This window comes from Pseudophryne corroboree, chromosome 2 (assembly GCF_028390025.1).
Source record: "Pseudophryne corroboree isolate aPseCor3 chromosome 2, aPseCor3.hap2, whole genome shotgun sequence".
Classification (NCBI taxonomy): domain Eukaryota; kingdom Metazoa; phylum Chordata; class Amphibia; order Anura; family Myobatrachidae; genus Pseudophryne; species Pseudophryne corroboree.
The window spans coordinates 277,255,149-277,274,806 of NC_086445.1; the positions used below are offsets into that span (position 1 = coordinate 277,255,149).

A 19,658-nucleotide genomic window follows, 5' to 3' on the forward strand; every position below is an offset into this window, starting at 1 on the left:
TAATATTAGCTTTATATTGGTTCACAGCGATGTGCTGAGGGATTTTTACCTGTTTTCTCTCTTCAAAAATAAAAACCCTGCTTTGACTGATTTTGTAAATCAGTTACCTTGCTCTTTGCCTATTGTTTTTATTTTATGGTACTAAAGTTGTAAACTACTAGTTACGCCTAGACCAAGACACATTTTGCTCTGAATAACTTGGTCCTGTGCATCTAACCCGCTTCTATAACAGCGATAACAACCTAAGTGTCTGGTAAAGCATCATAATAAAACAATGCATACAATACATTACATGAACTTTTATGCTGTTTATAAGGACACTTCTAGGGAATTAAAAACATTTTGGGTGGTGATAAGTAATGGGAACCCGACAGTGCTATTCAATTGTTTTACTGATCGGGCGCAACTGCATTACTTATTGCGCTTGTTGCGCCCAGATGTACCAGGTTTAGACACACAAAGCCGCTAAACCCATGCCAAATCTGTTAAGAGAATTTCACAGATTTCTGGTCACAGGGGCGTTTCTAGAGAGGAGGAGGCCCGTGTGCAGGATCCGTCTGGGCCCCCTCCTCTATATCCGGCAGCACTGTACAGCTCTGGGAACTAGGGTCCCCTACCCTAGGGGAACCTAGTGCTGTCCCAGAGCCTAGAACGCATGCACAAATCACCGGAAAAATGGCATGGTGGCCATTTTCCCGGTGATTTTCCTACTGTGCATGCGCAAATCATCAGAAAAATGGCGCTGCGCCATTTTACCAGTGATTTCTGCAGAGCTGCTGCTGCGCTGCTGGACACCGGAGGGTAAGTATTTAAATTAATGGGTGCAGGGTGCACACACTGAACCTATTATAAATATGGCAGTGTCTGGTCACCACCTCAGGAAGCTACGAGCAGAAATCATGCAGTCGTGGGCGATAGGCAGACAATTGAATAGCTGCCGTTGGGCACCCATTACGTACAGGCACCCAAACATCAATTGATAGAAAGTTTTTGAGTAGCCAGTATGTTCATATCTTAGAGAGGCTAGTTCAATTTTATGTTTTTCTGCTTTCATTTTGTAATGACTGTGACCGTGCATTATAGAACTTTCTTACACATTGATAATATACCCAGGAGGAGGATCTCTGTTCATTTAAACATATCATAAGTTCTCATATTACCTGGAGATAATTGTCACTTCAATATTATAATATTGAGTCCATTCTGGTGGCAAGCATATAAACACAGACCCTTTTGTGGTACATAAATAAAAGAATGTAAACTAGAGTATAATAGTTGCCATACTTGACTCTGCTACGTATGAAGTGTCAGAAAAGATTTGAGGCTTCTCTGGGGCTGTAGAAAATTAAGCCTTCGCTGAAGTCCGCAATTCAAAGTTGAATAATACACTTAGGGCCTACTTTAAGGATGATTGCAAAACAACATTTTCCTGTAATAGGCAAAACCATGTGCACTGCAGGTGGGGCAGATATAACATGTGCAGAGAGAGTTAGATTTGGGTGGGGTGTGTTTAAACTGAAATCTGAATTGCAGTGTAAAAATAAAGCAGCCAGTATTTACCCTGCACAGAAACAAAATAACCCACCCAAATCTAACTCTCTCTGCACATGTTATATCTGAACAAAAATTGTAAAATGATAAAAACAGGCGCTCTCTAAAGTATTAAAACTTTAAAAGATGATGCAAATACACTCCAATCTTTGTGGCTTCCTCCAGATCAGTGCACAGGTGTTAACTGTGTTCATGTGTTTGGGGATTCTGGAGGGTGAATTCCAATCGATTTAAAACGGCAGCCTAAAACTGCAGCGCAGGATTACATACGTATATTTTGTGTGCACATGTTATATCTGCCTCCCCTGCAGTGCACATGGTTTTGCCCATTAGAGGAAAATGTTGTTTTGCAGTCAACCTTGAATTAGGCCCTAAGACACTTATTATTAGCAATGATTTGTGAGGGGCTATAGTGCTCTGCAGTGCCTGACAGTGTCATAAACAGGTAATAAAGACTAAGGGCCTAATTCATAGATGGACACAGTGAGCATCCCTGCTGCATCTTTGGACGCAGTAGTGATGCTCAAATATTCTAATGCAGCAGGAGGCGTCTCTAGGAAAATTACACCTCCTGCTGGCAGCGCTCATCCGAGGGCTACATCCGAAGCGACAGCTTCAGATCAGCTGCCAGAATCTCTCTGCCGTGGTCACGCCTACAAAACAGGTGTGACACCTCCCTATTTTGTAGAATAGTTGCCACCCCTGCTCAGACCGCCAACCACCACTACATGTCAATCATTCTGTGCCTGAAGTGGGACTGTGAGCAATGTATGTAAATTATTGGGTTTACGTACATCGCTGAATCAGGCCCTAAATACAGTTGTGAAAAGAAGGGGTAGGAATGGCTCTGCTATTGAGAGAGCTTTCAATCAAATGGGAAAAAGACACAGCTGAGGCAAGAGGATAGAGCTTGGAGATTAGACCACTTGCGAGGGTGTACCAGTGTAAGTAGAATAGGGTTGGATTAGGGTGTGTTCTAATAAATCAGTGTTTAAATATTTAAAGTTTTGAAGGCTGAGGAGATTAACATTCGACATGGTAGAGAAATTTAGTAGTGGCAAGGAAGAAGTCAAGTTGGCAGGATTGAGAGATGATTATTTTAAAGATAAGGCAATGCACAGGTTGCAGGACTATCAAAAATATGTAGAATCTCAACAAATTGGTGGATGATGTACCAAAGGTAGAGTTGCAATTCAAAGTATATTGTGTAATTGGTTGCCTGTACTGCCCACTTCACTCTGGAAGTAGGCGGCTGCTTTAGGAGGCTTACCTACTCTTTTGGGCAGCTGGGAGCACCACACGATTTTTAGAAGCTTCCCGTTCGTTCTGAGAGAGTAGGCAAGTGTGAGAAGAGGGCGAAAAAGATAGGGAATTTCATGACGGATTAAGTCCTCAAAGTAGTGTCCTTCAGAGTAAAGGCGCATACACCCTGGGCGATTTTGAGCTCAAAGGAGCTCACTTTTGGCATTTTCAGCTCAAACTCGTCCAGTGTGCATAGACTAGCGATGAGCGCTGATGCACGCTCCCGCATTATCGCTAGCCGCCGTTGGGCGGTTTGTACAGCCGAGTGAAGCACTTTCCACAGTCCCCTACTGTGGAAAGTGCTTCACCCCCTCCCCGTGAACACCGCTGGCACAAAAACGCCCAGTGTGTATGCACCTTAAGTGTGAGATTCAATCAATCCAATTATCAGTGAAAACCTGTTGTTGATAGTAGGTAGGCCAAAGGATAGGAACTAAATGAGCCAGGCAGCAAAGTTGTCGAGTAATTGGGAAATTGGACAGAGCGGTGATAAATTGCCAAAACAGAGATGGATGGTTGGGAGTTCAAATGAATGGAAAGAGAAGGGATAGTTGTATGGTAAAATTCAGAAGGTGCAGCATGGAGAAAGTAGGATGCTACGTTGCCACCTTGTCAGTCCATTGGCCTGGGAGTGTGGCCAGTGGAGAGTCCCCTTATGAGAGGGCTGCAGGAGTAGTGTCAGAGCAGGAAAGCCATGTTTTGCTAATGGCATGGATGTTTAAGAGCTTTAAAATGAATAGATCATGGAGGGCTGTGACTTGTAACAAACAGGTCTTTTAATGCAATGTGAACTGGAAAAGGGGAAGAAGAGTAGTGGAGAGACATGGATAAAGTTGGAGGGATTGGCTGTACCGAGGTGGGTGGTAAGTTTAGTGATCAAGCATTGGGGATTGCATAGGGCTTAATGTTGTGTAGATGCCACCATCAACCTTGAAAATGAGCCGGGAGAAAACATCCATGGATGACTTGTGGGACTTAGGTTTGTTTCTGCTTGCATAGGCTGGTGAGTGAGGTAGGTGTTATAACAGTTCATGGGGTGCAGGTTAGCTAGGAGGGAAAATAATGATTGGTATAGAGAAATAAGGTGCTGATGAGAAAGGTATGGTCAAAGGGGCCAATTCAATTGTTTTACCCAGCAGCTACCACCAGGGGGCACAAAATGGAGCAATTCAATTGCTGCTCCATTTAGACGCCCATGTGCGAGAGAAAATGTGTGGAAACTCAGCACTTTGGCCCATTTGGACACCCAAAGCACTGAGTTTAGACAGGTTTAGCAGTTTTAGGCAGCTACACCCGGTCTGTTTGGGCACGACATGCACGATGTGCGTGCGCGCCCAAACACAACTGAATTGTGGCAATTGTTGGGGCGTTTAAAAATCCTGCCTACAAGGGACTTTTTAGACTCCCAAAACAATTGAATTGGCCCCAAAGTGAGTAGGAGAAAGACCGAATTTACATTGAGCAGGTGTATGGTGGAGTGATGCAACAAGTGTGGGTTCACTTAATTAGATAAGAGTTGAGAAGAACAATGGATTCATGTTGTGCAGGGCAACGGAGGAGGTTGTGATTACTTTGTTCCCCTGTGAGGTAATATATAAAGCAAACACTGCCACTTCGGCACTTGGCCCTGGGCAATTACAGTTGGGATTAGCTCTGCTTGTATAGCAATTGAATGAGATGTCGGTCCAGTATATCCTAGCCACAGCCTTGTTTTTGGTGTGGTGATGCTACCAGCACTATTATGTAATTTTCGACAATAAGTGAGAATAAGATAATGTCGAGTTAGAGATAGTTGCACATTAGTACTAGTACTAACTGATCTAGGCAAATCACTATACATGGGGGGCCAGCAAGAGTAGTGACATGCCATGTCTGGGGTGGCAGTGTCGTGTCTGTGGCCCAGCAAACTGAAATGTAAAATAAATACTTATTTATTGAAGTATTTTACTAAAAAGTCTGTCTCTCCTTTTTAAGCACATGAAACTAGCATGTCCGTTGCTCTAAGGCAGGGATTCTCAACCACAGTCCTCAAGGCACACTTAACAGTCCAGGTTTTAGAGATATCCATGCCTGAGCACAAATGATTAAGTCAAAATAATTGAGGTACTAATTAAGTCAGCTGTGCTCAAGTATGGCTATCCTTAAAATCTGGACTGTTAGTGTGCCTTGAGGACTGTGGTTGGGAATTTCTGCTCTAGAGTGTTACATTTTTTGTACTAAGCATTGGCTGGGATACACAGAGTAGAATTCCACTTCAGTAAATGGAGTCCTGGCCATTGAGTAAAGTGGCTGCCTCCACTGAATTTTAATTTGATTCTACCTCTTTGTTTTGAACTTTGTTTCATATAAAGGCACATACTATATACAAAAAAGAGGTTTGGTATGATTTACCGATGGACGGGATGCCGGCTGTCAGTATACCGACAGCGGCATCTCATCAATCAGAATCCTGACAGGCCCTTATTATTCCCCCTAGACCTCATCTTTTCCCTACCCTAGCCCTCCCTTGTGGGTGCCTAATCCCCCCCACCTGCGGCAGGACGCCAGCGTGTCCCGCAGTGAGGGGACGATCAGGATGCTGACTGTCCGTATGTAGACGCCGGCATTGTCCCCTCCCTCGGGATCTCGGCGTCGGTATATTAACCGTCTGTATCCCGTCTGTCGGGAAGCTAACTGCTTCTCCAATAAAGTTCGTAAATCTACCTGATTTGTTCTTAAATTAATTATTTCATTGAAAGTTTGGTTTCCTTCTATCAGTGGACTATCCCTGCTTGTATTCTATAAGCAATATGTTATTGCAGCCAGCCTTTCTTACACTGTATCAGTTTGGAAGTATGTGTTAAACTGAAAGTGAAATGGTCTTTCTGTTCTGAACAATCTAACAGTAGTACAGCTAGACTAAAGTCTACAGTAATTGCAGTGTACATATATTGGCATGCCGGGGTTGAGAAAATATAAAGTTGTACACATCCATCTTTGTCTTAAATGCCTTAGGTATTATTTAAATGAACTATAAGCTTGGAAAGTTGTGACCCTGATCTCATGTGATCATTCAGAGCCAATCAGAAGCTTATATTAATACAATCACAGAATTGTTTTTCAGGAGCACAGTGAGCGAACTCCCATCACTACATAGTATTCACACACTCACATACAGTATACTTAGAAATACTTATGGAAAACTTCATAGTGTCCTGTGAAACAGTGAACTTATAAGGAACTATACAACGGTAACACACAATTAAGAGAGCATGTATATATATATGCTGTTATCTCTTACATGTGCACATGTGTAGGTGACTGGTCAAGATATTGCATGTGGACTTTTATATCATCAGGAGCTTCCTGCCTAACTAATCATTACTTGTGACTGGAAAGAGAACTTCTTTTAACCTTGTACATACTGAGTGACATTGTTTTTCATTTCCAGTGTGCTGTTGCACGAAGTGATTAATGTTGACTTCAGTACTTCATTTTTCATTTGCATGTTATTCAGGTTAACTTTCAAAGCTGAAATGTAGTAACAGATTCCTTGTAAGTGGATTAGAAAAGAGGAAAATCTGCACCAATTAGTAACCAGGCTCCTCTGGGATAGGGTGGCAATTTCATAACTGGATTAGCCCACTGTTAAAAGAAGTGAGCTGCTGTGTTTGCTGAGATGTGAAATCTTCCAGTCGCAAAGATTTTAATCTCTCTTGAAGCTTTATGTAACCGTGTCATGTGATCTTAACGTGTGTCGTCGTCATCTGCCCTCGTTTCCTCCTCCTTGATCCAAACGCAAGCCAGGCACTAACATCCCCGCCAAACGTCCAGGAGCCTGTGCATCCTAGTGCAAGAATATTTTCTCCTCCCCTTTTTTTTGCATAGAAATCACAAAGCAGAAAATACTGAAATGACAACGGGCAGCATTGGAAGATTTGTGAAATGATACAGCATGAGGGGCTCACTTGTCAGCTAGTCAGCAGGTTTCCACTAGAAATATCAATGCAATGGACCATTCACCATAACAGACACTCTGACATAGTAACCATGAAGGTGCTTGTCTTGGAGCTAGAGCAGCATCTGAAAAGGTATTCTCATTTTTCAAAGCATGTTCTCTTGTGTATGCAGCTTTTTGTACTGGAGAAATGCAGTCTGGTTGTGACTGGCGATTCTGTCAGAATTGAGCACATTCTGGGTACCCATGTTTTTCTCTGTCTGCTGTACATCTTACCCTAAGAAAGTGACGAGCGACAGTTGGTTTGATAGAATGATTTCAGTGTGTATAGACTTGCTGCTGAGAGATTTCTCCCAGGAAGCCTTTCATCTCTCCGCTTGTACAATAAAATGACGTTGTAGTAAAGGATTAGCTGTTGGATTTTATGCTGCGTCTGTGGTTTATGCTTTCTGTTTACCTGACATGACTGGCTCTTGTAAAAATCCTTCTCACAGGATGGTGTGTACAAGCCACCTTCCATCTGAACCAATGGTTCCTAATAGTTACATGCTGTGAATGCTGTGTGAATTTTAAGGATCATTTAAACTGATGGTTTTGTTTTTTGTTTTTTTACAATACGCAGTTGTCGGCATCTTTCAGCAGATTTTGGAATATAGAACATTCACACATTTGCTCTCTTTCTAAATAGAAAATATTGTATCCAGTGAAAATCAAAAGGACAATAATTACTAGAGAAGAAACAAACTTTAGCTTAAAAAGATAATTAATAGGCTGAAAAGGAGTATAAGCAAGGTGTTGCATGTAAACTTTCTTTTATATAGTATAAGGACTGTTTGAAATCACCATATGTGCTGTATAGTGTTTCATAGTTTAGTGTACACCTGTGCAATAACGGTTTTTAAAATATACATATGTTGAGGTGGTAAGTTTGTCCTGCACAAATTGGTGTTTCAGTTGACGTAAAAATATTATTAGTTGTGTTGCCTTTTTTTCTTTATGTGGCACCAACAGTTTACATCATGCTGTATTGTCCGAATTTTATTCAGTCACGTCCGTTCTAGCTGGAGCATTGGGATGCGGTTATGTCACAATGCCGACGCTGAGATCCTGACATCTGAAAATCCCGCCGGTCGGCATCCCGACCAACAAGGACTATGTCCACCACACCCATAGAGTGGGAAAAGAACCTGTGGTGAGCGCAGCAAGCCTGCAAGGAACTTCAATGCGCTCGTTCCCCCCATGTAACAGCCGAGATCACGTTGTCGATATTGTGACCGTCGTCTCCTGACCGCTGGTCACACATACCCAACCCCTGGACCATTGGAGGAAGCCCATGTAAACACAAGGAGGATATACACAATAGCCTTTAATAGCATCTTGGCTTGAAAACCAACCCAGCGCTGTTGCAGCAGTACTAACCAGTGCAATGCCAAGTTGAGCTCCGCCATAATGTGACTGAAGTATAACCTGATTATGGACTAGGAATCCGTGTAAGGAAGGGAATCTTAGGAGAAGAATCAATTGACTGAACATTTCTAACATTTGCGGAGTGGGAATTGATGGTGCTAAAAGATCTGATCATGAAACATTAACTTTTCTACATTAAAAACATTTGATTCAGTTAATTAAATCAAATACTGTACAGGGTGGGGAACAAAACCATGCCCTGCCAAGTGACTGTGTTGTGCACTGTGCTGCACCTACTAGTCACAATGACCAAGGGAAGTACCAATCCTGAATGAAGTGTGCAGGCCAGGGGTTTCCTGACCCACGGAGCCGATCCATAAAATCGGGAACAAAATTGTGTGAGAAATGACAGAAACAGTGCTGTAAATTCTGAAAGGTTTGCCGTTCATTTGCTGGAAATCAATAAAACCGATTTCTCAGCAATTGATTTTCCATCCCTAGATCTGTGTTGTGTTAATATAGTCCCAAAAATGTATAAGTGTGAATTGAGGAGAAAAAGAAATGGAAATACAAAGGATTAAAAACTTCTGCACCATTGGTGCGTTCAGCTCTCTTGTAGCAATTGTAGGTTGTATATTTCTGCAATGACGTAGAGAACTTCATGGAAGATATGCTTTCTGCATTGTAGAAATTTGCCGGCTGCTTTAGTGAATATTTTATTTGAGATGTGTAATAGCTCCCTATGATTGTATATACGTAGTAGTGTATGCTTTTGTCAGTGGTATAAAATATTTTTTTTTTTATTCTGAGAATTCAGTATTATATATAGGTTATGTAATTTCAGTAAATGTAATTCTCAAGGAAAAATATCCCTTTATCATTTCTACATATGGGTTTTATGCATTGTACAGAACCATTGCATTAAAGTATTCTTATGGATAGTGGAGCTACCAGTGCCATGGACTGTGGAACACTGATGGATGGATTATAAATTGGTTTAAAATTCTTCTTTTTTTGCATCCAAAAAATCTCACTGCTTGAGACTGTCATTGTGACTCCAGCCTAAAAGTAATGCAGCAGAAGAATGGAAATTCAGTTGGAACAGGCCTATATAATTCTAGCAAAAAACATAATGTATGCAAGTGGGGTTGACAAAGAGGAGACATATATGATTGGTTTCTCTAGAGAACACATTTACTCCTCTTCAGGTGGGGTCTATCCAGTAATCAAACTGACGTTTGGCATTGCGCATGGTTATCGCAGACTTGGGTGCATTTGCCGGCCATGGAAACCCTAATCCATGAAGCTTGTTAGTAAGTGTTGCAATCAAGTACATATGATTTGTACATGCTACATGATTCAGCACTCTGCAGTCTTGATCTATGGACTTTATATGGCCAACAGTTTCATGGCTGAGCAGCTGCTGCCACAAATTTCCGCTTCCCAATAGTGTCCCTTTCAGTTCACCAGGGTAACGATCAAAAATCTGACATTCACTTGTTCTTCTGGCAGTGATACATTGAAAGGGACTGAGATCTTCCATATGACCCATGCTTCTGCTAATGTTTTGAGGTGTGCTTGATTATATACTCTATTGGCCATGGTTGTGAAATAGCCAAACACTCGGTGGGGGGGGGGGGAATTCAGCTGTTTTTGACGGCATCTGTCACAGCCGGGCGCCCAACAGAGCAATTCAACTGTTTCTCCGTTTGGTCCCAAACAGCTGTCGGCGTCCGCATTTCTGCTCGCTGCCTCCTGAGGTACCAAGCAGAAATGTGCTAAAAATTACCCATTTAGGTGTCTAAACTGTACTTTTTTTGCTTCATACCCACAACTTTAGTCGGGTTTATCTGTTTAATGTGGCTAAACGCAACTCCCCCACCCCTTTGTTATATATGAGATATGTTGAAGTGGAAGCTTGGAAGTAGTTTGCTGTACTTACCCTTGCATTTTGGTAGCCTAGAAATACACAAAATACAAACGTGGTGGTTGGTACTATTTCCACATACATGAGTAAGATGTAACATGCTTTTGTTGTGCACCCATGTGTAATTACTGGTATATGGATATGCAGCTGTTACTTAGCCCTTGAAATGGCAGTATTAGGCTCACTTTAAGATGTTGTAATATATGACTAAAACTCTCTACAAGGCTTGTTTTTGCCTTCTGCATGTCTCAAATACTGTGAATAAAAGTTTGTTATGGCAAACACTGCTCTTTATTTTGTTGACGAAAGAGCAAATAATGGGTATAATTCAGCATGGAATGCATTTACATCTCATATGTGTGAACGCCTCTACCTGATTGACAGACAGAGGTGTTCATGGAGCGCGAGGGGGGGGGGGGGGGGCGTCGTGACGTTTTTGGGGCGGCATTGCGTTAGAGGCGCAGTCCGGACCATTTGTGGGGGCGGCCCACGGCTGTTGTGTGATGTAACACGCAGTCGCTGCGACCCTAAAAATGGTGGGTAGCCGTCTGACTTTGCAGCTAGAGGTCTACCCTTAACATGCAAGTACTTCGCTGCTGAGTGAAGTATTCGCATGTTAGCAGGGGCCCGACATGCAGGGCGGACTTGCCCTGTGCTGGGCGTCCCCTGCATGCTAGTGTAAAGGGTTGTAGTTGTGTGATTATTCGTACAACTACAACCCATGCTCAATCAGGGCCAATGTCCCATTTGATCTTGTCTAATAAATTTTTGAGCCTGGTATTAATCTCTGGTTACATTTTTGTTTGTTCCAGGCCCAAATGTATTAAGCCTTTACAAGAGATAAAGTGGAGACGGAAAAAGAGTGATAAATGACCAGCCAATCGGCTTCCTAACTACCATGTCACAGGCTGTTGAAAAAAATGACAGGAGCTGGTTGGCTGGTACTTTATCATTCGTTATCAGTCTCCACTTTATCTGTTAAGGTTTAATACATTTGGGCCATGGTCACTAATATGTAATACAGGTGTATTCCATAGTACTCTTATGTGTAGACTATTGACATAGTAGAATGAGCAGTATTTTCCCTCCCAGCTCTATGTTTACATCAGTAGTGTGCAGGGCTGCCATCAGAAATTGTGGGGCCCCCGGACTGACAAAATAGACAGGCCCCCCCCCCCCCCCCCCCAACAAAAAAGATTCTGCCGCACTGCTCCATCCCTATGTGATGTAATTCGTTGTGACGGTACATATAGGTGGAGGAAGAGCATTGCGGACCTACAGGAATGGTTCACAGAGAGTTGGTATGCAGGGAAGGCTTGTTTTAAGAAGTCCTCCCAGTGTATCAGCCTGCTGTAGTTTCACAGCTTGAAGCAGCTATCCTGGTATTGGCGGTAGGAGCCAGAGGTGGGCCCCCAGCCCTGTAAGGGCCCGGGACACCAGTCCCCACAGTCTTCCCCCCCCCCCCCCCCCCCCCCCCCCCCATGGGCAACCATTTATAAACTTGAAACACAACTGTTCCACTCTCCTGTGACCCCAAAAGAGGCGTTGTCCTGCTCTGTGCACAGTGGCTCACATTCATGCCTTGACGTTTGTTAAAATAATGACAAATAGATCACTGTGTTTAACACTCTGCTGCTCTACAGTCATTGTTATTAAACACTAGAAACAATGCTACTAGTTGAAACTTTGCTTTGTCATTTGGTTAGAATACCATTTCATCAGTATAGAACTTCAGCAGTACTGTGGAAGGCAAGGAACTGTCCAGCAGTATGTGTACCATTATGCTTGCTCAGTCCCAGTAGAAATTATAGCAAATGTCAATAAATAACATGCCAACTACTATCACGTCTTTTCTAGTCTCTAGATCATGCATTCCCAATCGCGGTCCTCAAGGCACACTAACAGTGCAGGTTTTAGTGATATCCAGGCTTCAGCACAGGTGACTCTATTAGTAGCTCAGTTATTTTGATTTAACCATCTGTGCTGCAGCCTGGATATCACTAAAACCTGCACTGTTGGTGTGCCTTGAGGACCGTGGTTGGGAATGCCTGCTCTAGATACAGACTTTAAAAGTTATGTTCTGAATTATTCGGCCTTACAATCTGGCATGCATTTCGCTGGTCACCAGGAAGGGAGGTGGGCGTGAGGCAGATACTGTATTGTCTCTATCTGTATCTATTTACACTAGTAATAAAGGAGCAGTTTACGATGAGGAGGAGATAAGTCATCTGGAGCATGTGTGGCTGTGATGGCATAACTGTGCTGCATAGAATGTACTGTATGTTGATTTACAGTTTGTGTTGGGTAACGGCTGAGACTTAGAAGTCAAGGGAAAAGTAATCATTTATTTTATCTCCAAAGAATGTGTTGGGGTTCTTGTTATCTTGGTAACTGGGCAACCCTATGAGGATACTATTAATGGAAGTTTTACGAATGAATTGATTGTGTGAAATGTGTCAGAAAGCAGCTGTGGCGTTTCCCCGATTACACTTCTAAATGCTGGAATGCGCTGTGAGTGATGGGGAGAGTCGGACGGTGTTCCGCCAGGTGGCGCTGTAGTGCTGTGTGTGTCCCCTCTGCGGGCATTTGCCGTGTCCCATACCTATCTCTCAGCTCAGCGCGCTGTCTCCGACCTCTGCGCCTCGCATCATGTACTTACACTTGCTGGCGGGTGTGTATCTGTGTTGTGGTGGCCCGATATACGTTCAAGTTATTCTCCCGTGACGCCATAGTAAGGGCAGGTGTACTGCTGCCCTGTAGTAGCCGGCGCTGTGCGGGATGGGGACAGGCAGAGATGCAGTGATGGGGATGATGCGTGACAGCTGATGAGAGGTGCGTGTCGCCGGCAGTCTCTCTCACCCACATCACCTGCTCCGGCGCTGTGAGAGTTACTGGGGAAGGAGGGGGCGGTTCCGAGCTACTGCTCAGCCAATAGGCGCGCCATGCATAGATTATGTAATGAGGCCGGCTCTCAACTGAGTCTGGGAAGCGCTGACCTGGGACATTCTCCCCGCAGCAGCAGCAGCATCCTCAGCATCCTCCTCCTCTCCCCGGCGCCTAGCGATGTAGAGCCGCTGCTATGGATCTAGGAGTGTACCAGCTCAGGCACTTCTCCATCTCCTTCCTCTCCTCCCTGCTGGGCACAGACAGCGCCGCCGTCACCCTAGACAGCAGCAGGTAACTGGCAGCCCTGGGCTGGGTACACCGTCTATTGGTACATACAGCGTACGCTGCGGATCTGACTCCAGTGTGTGTGCGGGGCACGGATCAGCCAACCTAGATGCTCACTGCGGGCTGTACATGAATTACATCTCCTAGGCGCATCACCGCTCCTAGGTGCCCTGGTTGGGGGGATGGTATGTGCATTATCCCTGCTAGCAGTGTGCAGGTTGGGGGCAGGGGTGTATGGCTCACCCCTCCTTGCAGCACAGGTTGGGCTGGGTGAGGGTGGTATATGTGGATTACATTCCCTAGCTGTATGTGTGTGCAGTCTCCGTGTAAGTGCTATGGCGAGCAGTGACTGTGCTATGTATCTGCCAGCCCTGTGTAATACTGCAGCATGATAACTGGCATCTGTCTCTCTTGCAGCTCCTCTGGTGCCAGCGTGGTAGCGATCGACAACAAAATCGAGCAAGCCATGGTACGTATGTAAGCTGTGCTCTCACGCAGCACATATGCGGTGTATATGTATGTAATGTATGTACATGGTGATGTGTAACGGTGTAGCGGGCCGGCCCCGGGATGCACGCAGCCCCCGCTCTTTGTGAGCGATGCTGCTGCTGCCCGGGGCTTTGCTGCCGCCGCCGCTCTCACGCGATTACATCCCCTGCTGCTGCGCGCTGTTACTAGGCAGTAAGAGAACCTTTAACTCTCGGCTATAAATATCTCGCGCTGTGATTGGCCGGCGCCCAGTCAGTGTGGGGGAGGCGTGGCCTATGTGTCATGACGTAACGGGCGGAGAGGAAAACACTATGCGGCAGCCTGCGCTGCTCAGACTAGCTGCAGCCGGTGTGTGCCGGGCTCCCTAGGCTATTGTTGTCCTCACAGCGTCCATGCTGCTCCCATCTGTAACCAAGGAGGCCTTTATTACACCATTGCAATCCCCGTAGACAACAGGCCCTTGTTGTCTACGGGGACTTGCAGTGGTTAATCCAGGAAATCTTTTTTGTATATTTAGTGTATAACGTATAGAAATCTAGGAAACCCTTCATTGTACAGTAGCTATACATACAATGCAAATATTTTATATATAAAAGTCACATTTAACATATCTAAGCACATTTCTACAAAGTGTTCCTATTTCTGCTGCTATTGTCACAGTGAGGTGTTAAAGTATAGTTCTGTCAGCAGCGTCTCCCTTTCCCCAAGGCACCTAGGTCATTTGATGGTTTGGATATTTAGAATTCAGATGCTATTAGTTTTGACCTGAAGGCTCTAAGGTTTGCCTTGTAGTTTAGAAATAGTGTTTGATCGTTATTTTATATCTCTTAAAGCCCGAGACCATATTTGTTTCAAGCATACATACAGTATGTGGCATCATCAATAGTTACGAACGCACCGCCTACCCTAGATTATAAAGCCATACACTCTATATAAAGGGTCGTAGATGCATTTTATATATGACATAAACATGGGCCGACCATAGAGGTTGTTTTCTTCACATGGAGTTCTGGGTTTCTATGATAGTAGTGTGACGGACCTTCTGCAGGGGTGTATCTACCTATTGGCCAGGATGGCACTCGTCAGGGGCGCCAGGCAAGGAGGGGGCGCCGCCTGGCTGTGCCACCCACGGCCAAAGGATAGAAAAGCAGTACTGTCAGACTGTACCTGGTGAGAGTCTGTTACTGCTGGAGCGGCGCCGGTATCCGGCAGCACCGCACTTGTAATCAGACTCAAAATAATCTACAGCTCCCAGCAGCCCTTGTTGCTGGAAGCTCCCGGCAGCAAGGGCTGCTGGGAACTGTAGTTTATTGTGAGTCTGATTACAAGTGCGGTGCTGCCGGACACTAGTCTGATCACTAGTGCAGTGCGGTGCTGTCGGACACCGGGGCCGCGCCGGCAGTAACAGACTGTAACCAGGTACACAGCAATTGTTATATAGCACAGTGCTATAGATCTATTTGTTGTTATAGATAATAAAAAAACTGGCATTGTTTGGGAGAAGGGACTGTAGTACCTGGAAAACTACACGATTTTCATGCATGTTAGATGTAAGTAAGTAGTGAGTGAGCGAAAATTTTAACTTGAGTGTAATAAAGAAAATACATATCTTACCTATTTCAAGGCCAGGTTCAAGGAAATGTATATCAGTTAATTGTATAATTGATCATTTTATCTTGGAAGTGATGGCACCCTGATGTTTTTTTCTAACAGGAAGCACCTCTACCATCCAACTAATGGTGTTTGGTTAATGGCTGGGTCCATTTGAGGCTCATCTCACAGCAGCTCATTAGCATTTCATTCAGAATGCAGTCAAGATGCCGGTGTTTGGCATCCTGGAGGTCGGAAAGCTGACGCCAGCATCCCGAAACTGCTCAGAATGCTGATGCTGGCATCCCAACATAGATAGCGATGCAGAATGCCAAAATCCGGATCACGTTGGTGCCAAAGTCTCCACTGGCAAGCCACGTGGGAGGGTTAGGGTTAGGCTGCGAGGGTGGTAGGGTTAGGGTTAGTCTGCAGGGAGGGAGATTAGGAAGGGTGGGTTACTGTTAGGCACCACTGAAGAGGCTTTTGGGGGGGGGGGGGGGGGGGGCGGGTTAAGGTCAGGCTGTGGGAAAGGTGGGTTAGGGGGGGGAAGGATGGTGTAACGTGAATACGAGACACTACTGTGTTCTGTAATGTGAATGAGGGACACTACTGTGTGGCATAATTTGAATTGGAAGTACTATTGTGTCCACACCCTTCCCCCACAAGACCATGCCCCATTTCCAATACTCACACCTTATTCCAAATGTGTGTGTGGGGGGGGGGGGGGGGGGGCGCCAGCCCCTTACTTTGCCAGGGGCGCTCTGACCCCTAGATACACCCCATACCTTCTGTAACCATTTACATAGAGGTGGAAATTAGAAGTTTTTGCCCACGTTAGGTTAAAACCTAAGCGTAATAGCAATACACATATATGGAAACACAGATGGCGATTGATTCAATGAACTGGCTCTGCACTGCTTATAGTTATAATTTGAGTTTATACATGTATTCATGTAAGATATATATGGTGCTAATTTAAGTTAGAAATTCACATTTTTTAAAAACATTTTTATTGTAGACCTGTGTCATTTTGTAAATCACTAGCTGTTTATCTGGTCGAGGACCTCCATTCTGTCTTCTATGTTACTTTTAGATCTAATGAAACTTTCCCTATTCAGAGCTGTCTGTAGCTTGATGTAACCAGCAGAATGTCAGCATATTTGGTAATGGGACTAGTTAGGACATGGGAAGCAGGATGGAGAGGTACAACAACAATGGACAAATGTTTTATTGCTGCACTATCATTAGTGTGACACAGTAAAGACCCTTGTTCATTCCAGTTTAGTCTTGTTATTCATTTGTCCATTTTTACAGTGTTTTCACATTGTACATTGCCATATTCCTGCTATTGATGACTGTTTGTCCTACTTTTATATTAGGTGAAGGGTTAGGCTGTGGAGGAAATTATGGTTAGGCTGCCGGGAGGAGACTGTTACGCTGGGTACACACTAGATGATATGTACCCATCGTGATATCGGCGGCGGTAGGGCATACTTTCCGATGCTGGCAGTGAGGGGGGCAAATTCTGAAATTCAGCAGCATGGCCCTCGCTGGTGATGTTTGTGATGACGCGCGGGCCGGCATATTGTATACACACACCAGACAATTTGAACCATGTGCCGTTTGGATCCGTCTGAATCGGGCACATCATTCACAATATCGTCTAGTGTGTACCTGGCATCAGCATAGGTTGTGGTAGGGGATGGTTGGTTAGGGTGTAGGATTGAACAGTTAAGGTTAGGCTGCAAGAAGGGTGGGTTTAGGGGTAGGGTTAAATACTTACTGGAATCAGTCAGGGTTTTGACAGGCAGGATGGCAACATCATCATTCTGACCGTCGGAATTCCTACTGCCGGGATTTCATACCCAACCCCTTGGAATACATTGTGATGCATTTACCAATGTAAGTTTATAATTTCAGATTCATCAGTATAGTGAAGGAATCCAGTTGCAGTATCATCACTCCAAAGCATTTGCCTCCCCATCTAGCACATTTTTTATATAGCACTTTAATCTTTTTCCTTTTTGTTTTCTCCCAACTTGGTAATTTACGGTGTTTCTGAAAATGTTCTATTGCTAGAGATGTGAAATGTAAGCCCATTGTTTTGTGTTATAGGACTTGGTTAAGAGCCACCTGATGTATGCAGTTAGAGAAGAAGTGGAGGTCCTGAAGGAGCAAATCAAGGAGCTGATAGAGAAAAACTCCCAGCTGGAACAGGAAAACAGCTTATTGAAGACTCTGGCAAGTCCTGAGCAGCTCGCCCAGTTCCAAGCTCAGCTCCAGAGTGGCTCTCCGCCCTCTTCCTCCTCCTCTTCATCATCATCCTCCTCTTCACAGCCTGCGACGAGCACCTTGGCACCTGCACAGCCAAGCTCACAAAGCTCAGGCACTTCTGCATAGCAGATTTCTTTTCAGAATACCTTGCAATGTGGCTTCATCCAGTCTGACTTTTTCCAGTGAGCATACGCTTTCACACCACCATGACTAGTGCGGAAGAGTTTTGTCACCATCCGGTCATGTTATTTAGAAAAGTCATACATATGATACAATCCGATAACACACTTTTGAGTGCTTTAAAGCTTGGACTCTGACATTTACAGAGGAGGTGGTCAAATCTCAGCCACCTTTTTAGTTCTATGAAGTGTCCTAATGATTTCAGTGACTGCAAAATTCACAAGATTCTCTTCTTGGATGTGCCTCTGATCTACACCCCATATTTAAGGAGCAGGTACCAAACGTGCCTCCCACTTTCTGCCACAGCTTTGTTGTAAACCTCCTCCGTTTCAGTATTAAATAGCTGTTTTCAAACCACCACTTTTTCAAACTTTGACTCCGAGGAATTATTCTTTTGAAGTGTGTTTATATTGGGAATGATCTGTTCTGCATTGAAATACAGGATATACTGTAACACATACAGAACACTGCATTGTATGCGAGCTGTGAACCCTTCAGTTTTTGTTTTTTAATTATTTTATTCTACCCATAAGACGCACCGCTGTAAATGATGCAGGTCTGTACAGGTGGCAAAGAAGTGGACGGGACTGGAAGTACTCTAGGTTTTTGTTTCTCTACAATAGGGAGTTAATCTTAATGCCACATAGACACATTCCCACTGTGTAAAGGTATTGAAGTGTACTCTGTTTATCTTCTATTGGTCAGCTGAGCCCTTCATTTACAATATGTTATTGATATGATTGGATCCATTGATCCACTGTGAGAAGATGCTGTTGGAAACTAGGAATATTATTATAATTATTATTATTATTATTATTTCAATGAAGTTTATTTGCCTACTGTATATTTGTGTATGTAGTGTAAGTACTCTGTAAAATAGAACACTTGTAAGTACTACTTAGGTTGTACAGATTTAAATTTAGTGGTTTCATTGGCTGAACTGAAATGTTTTGCCTTATTTTTGTTTTGTGGGTTTTTTTTTTTTATTAAGCTGCTTTCCCTTTAGAGCCAGAAAAGGCCTGGGTGCAAGTTGATCTGGCACTAGAGGCGTTAGCCAAGAGCACACCTGCACAACTGGTTTAGTGAAACAGGCTACCTGGGTCTCTCCAACTGTTATTGAAGTGCTAGCCTGAGAATTCCCTGGGTTTCTGGGCATGCTGGGGTTTTTGGTTCAACAAAATGGAGAGTATCAGGTTGCCAACATCTGGATTAGGACATGGCAGATTCAGCCATGTTTTGTGTATTCTTTTACTGAATTTGCATTTGCTGGTATCTTTTGAAGTAAAACCCAGCTCACTGAAGTTTTGGTTTAATCACTCCAAATACTGACCACATTCTGCTAACATAATGGGATATTTGAGCTGTAAGGTAGTATGCATTCGTTGTGCATGTTCTCTAAACAGTTGTAACACGTCATTGTATTTAACTGTTGCACTTGTCAACTTTCAATAAAGCATACATTGTTGGTAAAGAAATGTCTTCCGATCCATGGAAATTATTGGTGCACTAGTTACTAGCCCGTCAGAATGACAGAACATAACAGTAATGCCCTCTGTGCGCGGCAGAACAGACCAACACTTGAATTGCTCTTGTTGGGCGCCATCTACTGGCGCACAAAACACTTTAATTCCCCACTTAGAGGGGAGGAGCAGCGGTAGGCGTTTATTAAATAGGATAATGGTGGTCTGGGTGCATTTTTATACACTGACTAATTACCAGCCAGTTAAAATGACGGAACAACATAACATAATGTCCGTTCCATCAGGCGTCATCTAGCGTCTGCTGGCATGCAAAACACTTGAATTCCAGCCACAGCGCTAGCAGTTTAAT

The 19,658-nt window shown here is 44.0% G+C and overlaps 1 protein-coding gene across 5 annotated transcripts in view; it reads left to right on the top strand.

Moving 5' to 3' along the window:
- Window positions 1-19,303, top strand: part of TSC22D1 (TSC22 domain family member 1) — a 197,591-nt gene extending 178,288 nt beyond the window's left edge. The window contains exons 1-3 of one of the 5 annotated variants that reach the window (XM_063952836.1): window positions 6,659-6,923; window positions 13,713-13,764; window positions 17,490-19,303. In XM_063952836.1, coding sequence (XP_063808906.1) covers window positions 6,778-6,923; window positions 13,713-13,764; window positions 17,490-17,774 — 483 coding nt within the window. In that variant the 5' untranslated portion in view covers window positions 6,659-6,777 and the 3' untranslated portion in view covers window positions 17,775-19,303. The other 4 variants (XM_063952839.1, XM_063952838.1, XM_063952837.1 and 1 more) reach the window with 4 other exon arrangements.
- Window positions 19,304-19,658: the final 355 nt, after the last annotated feature.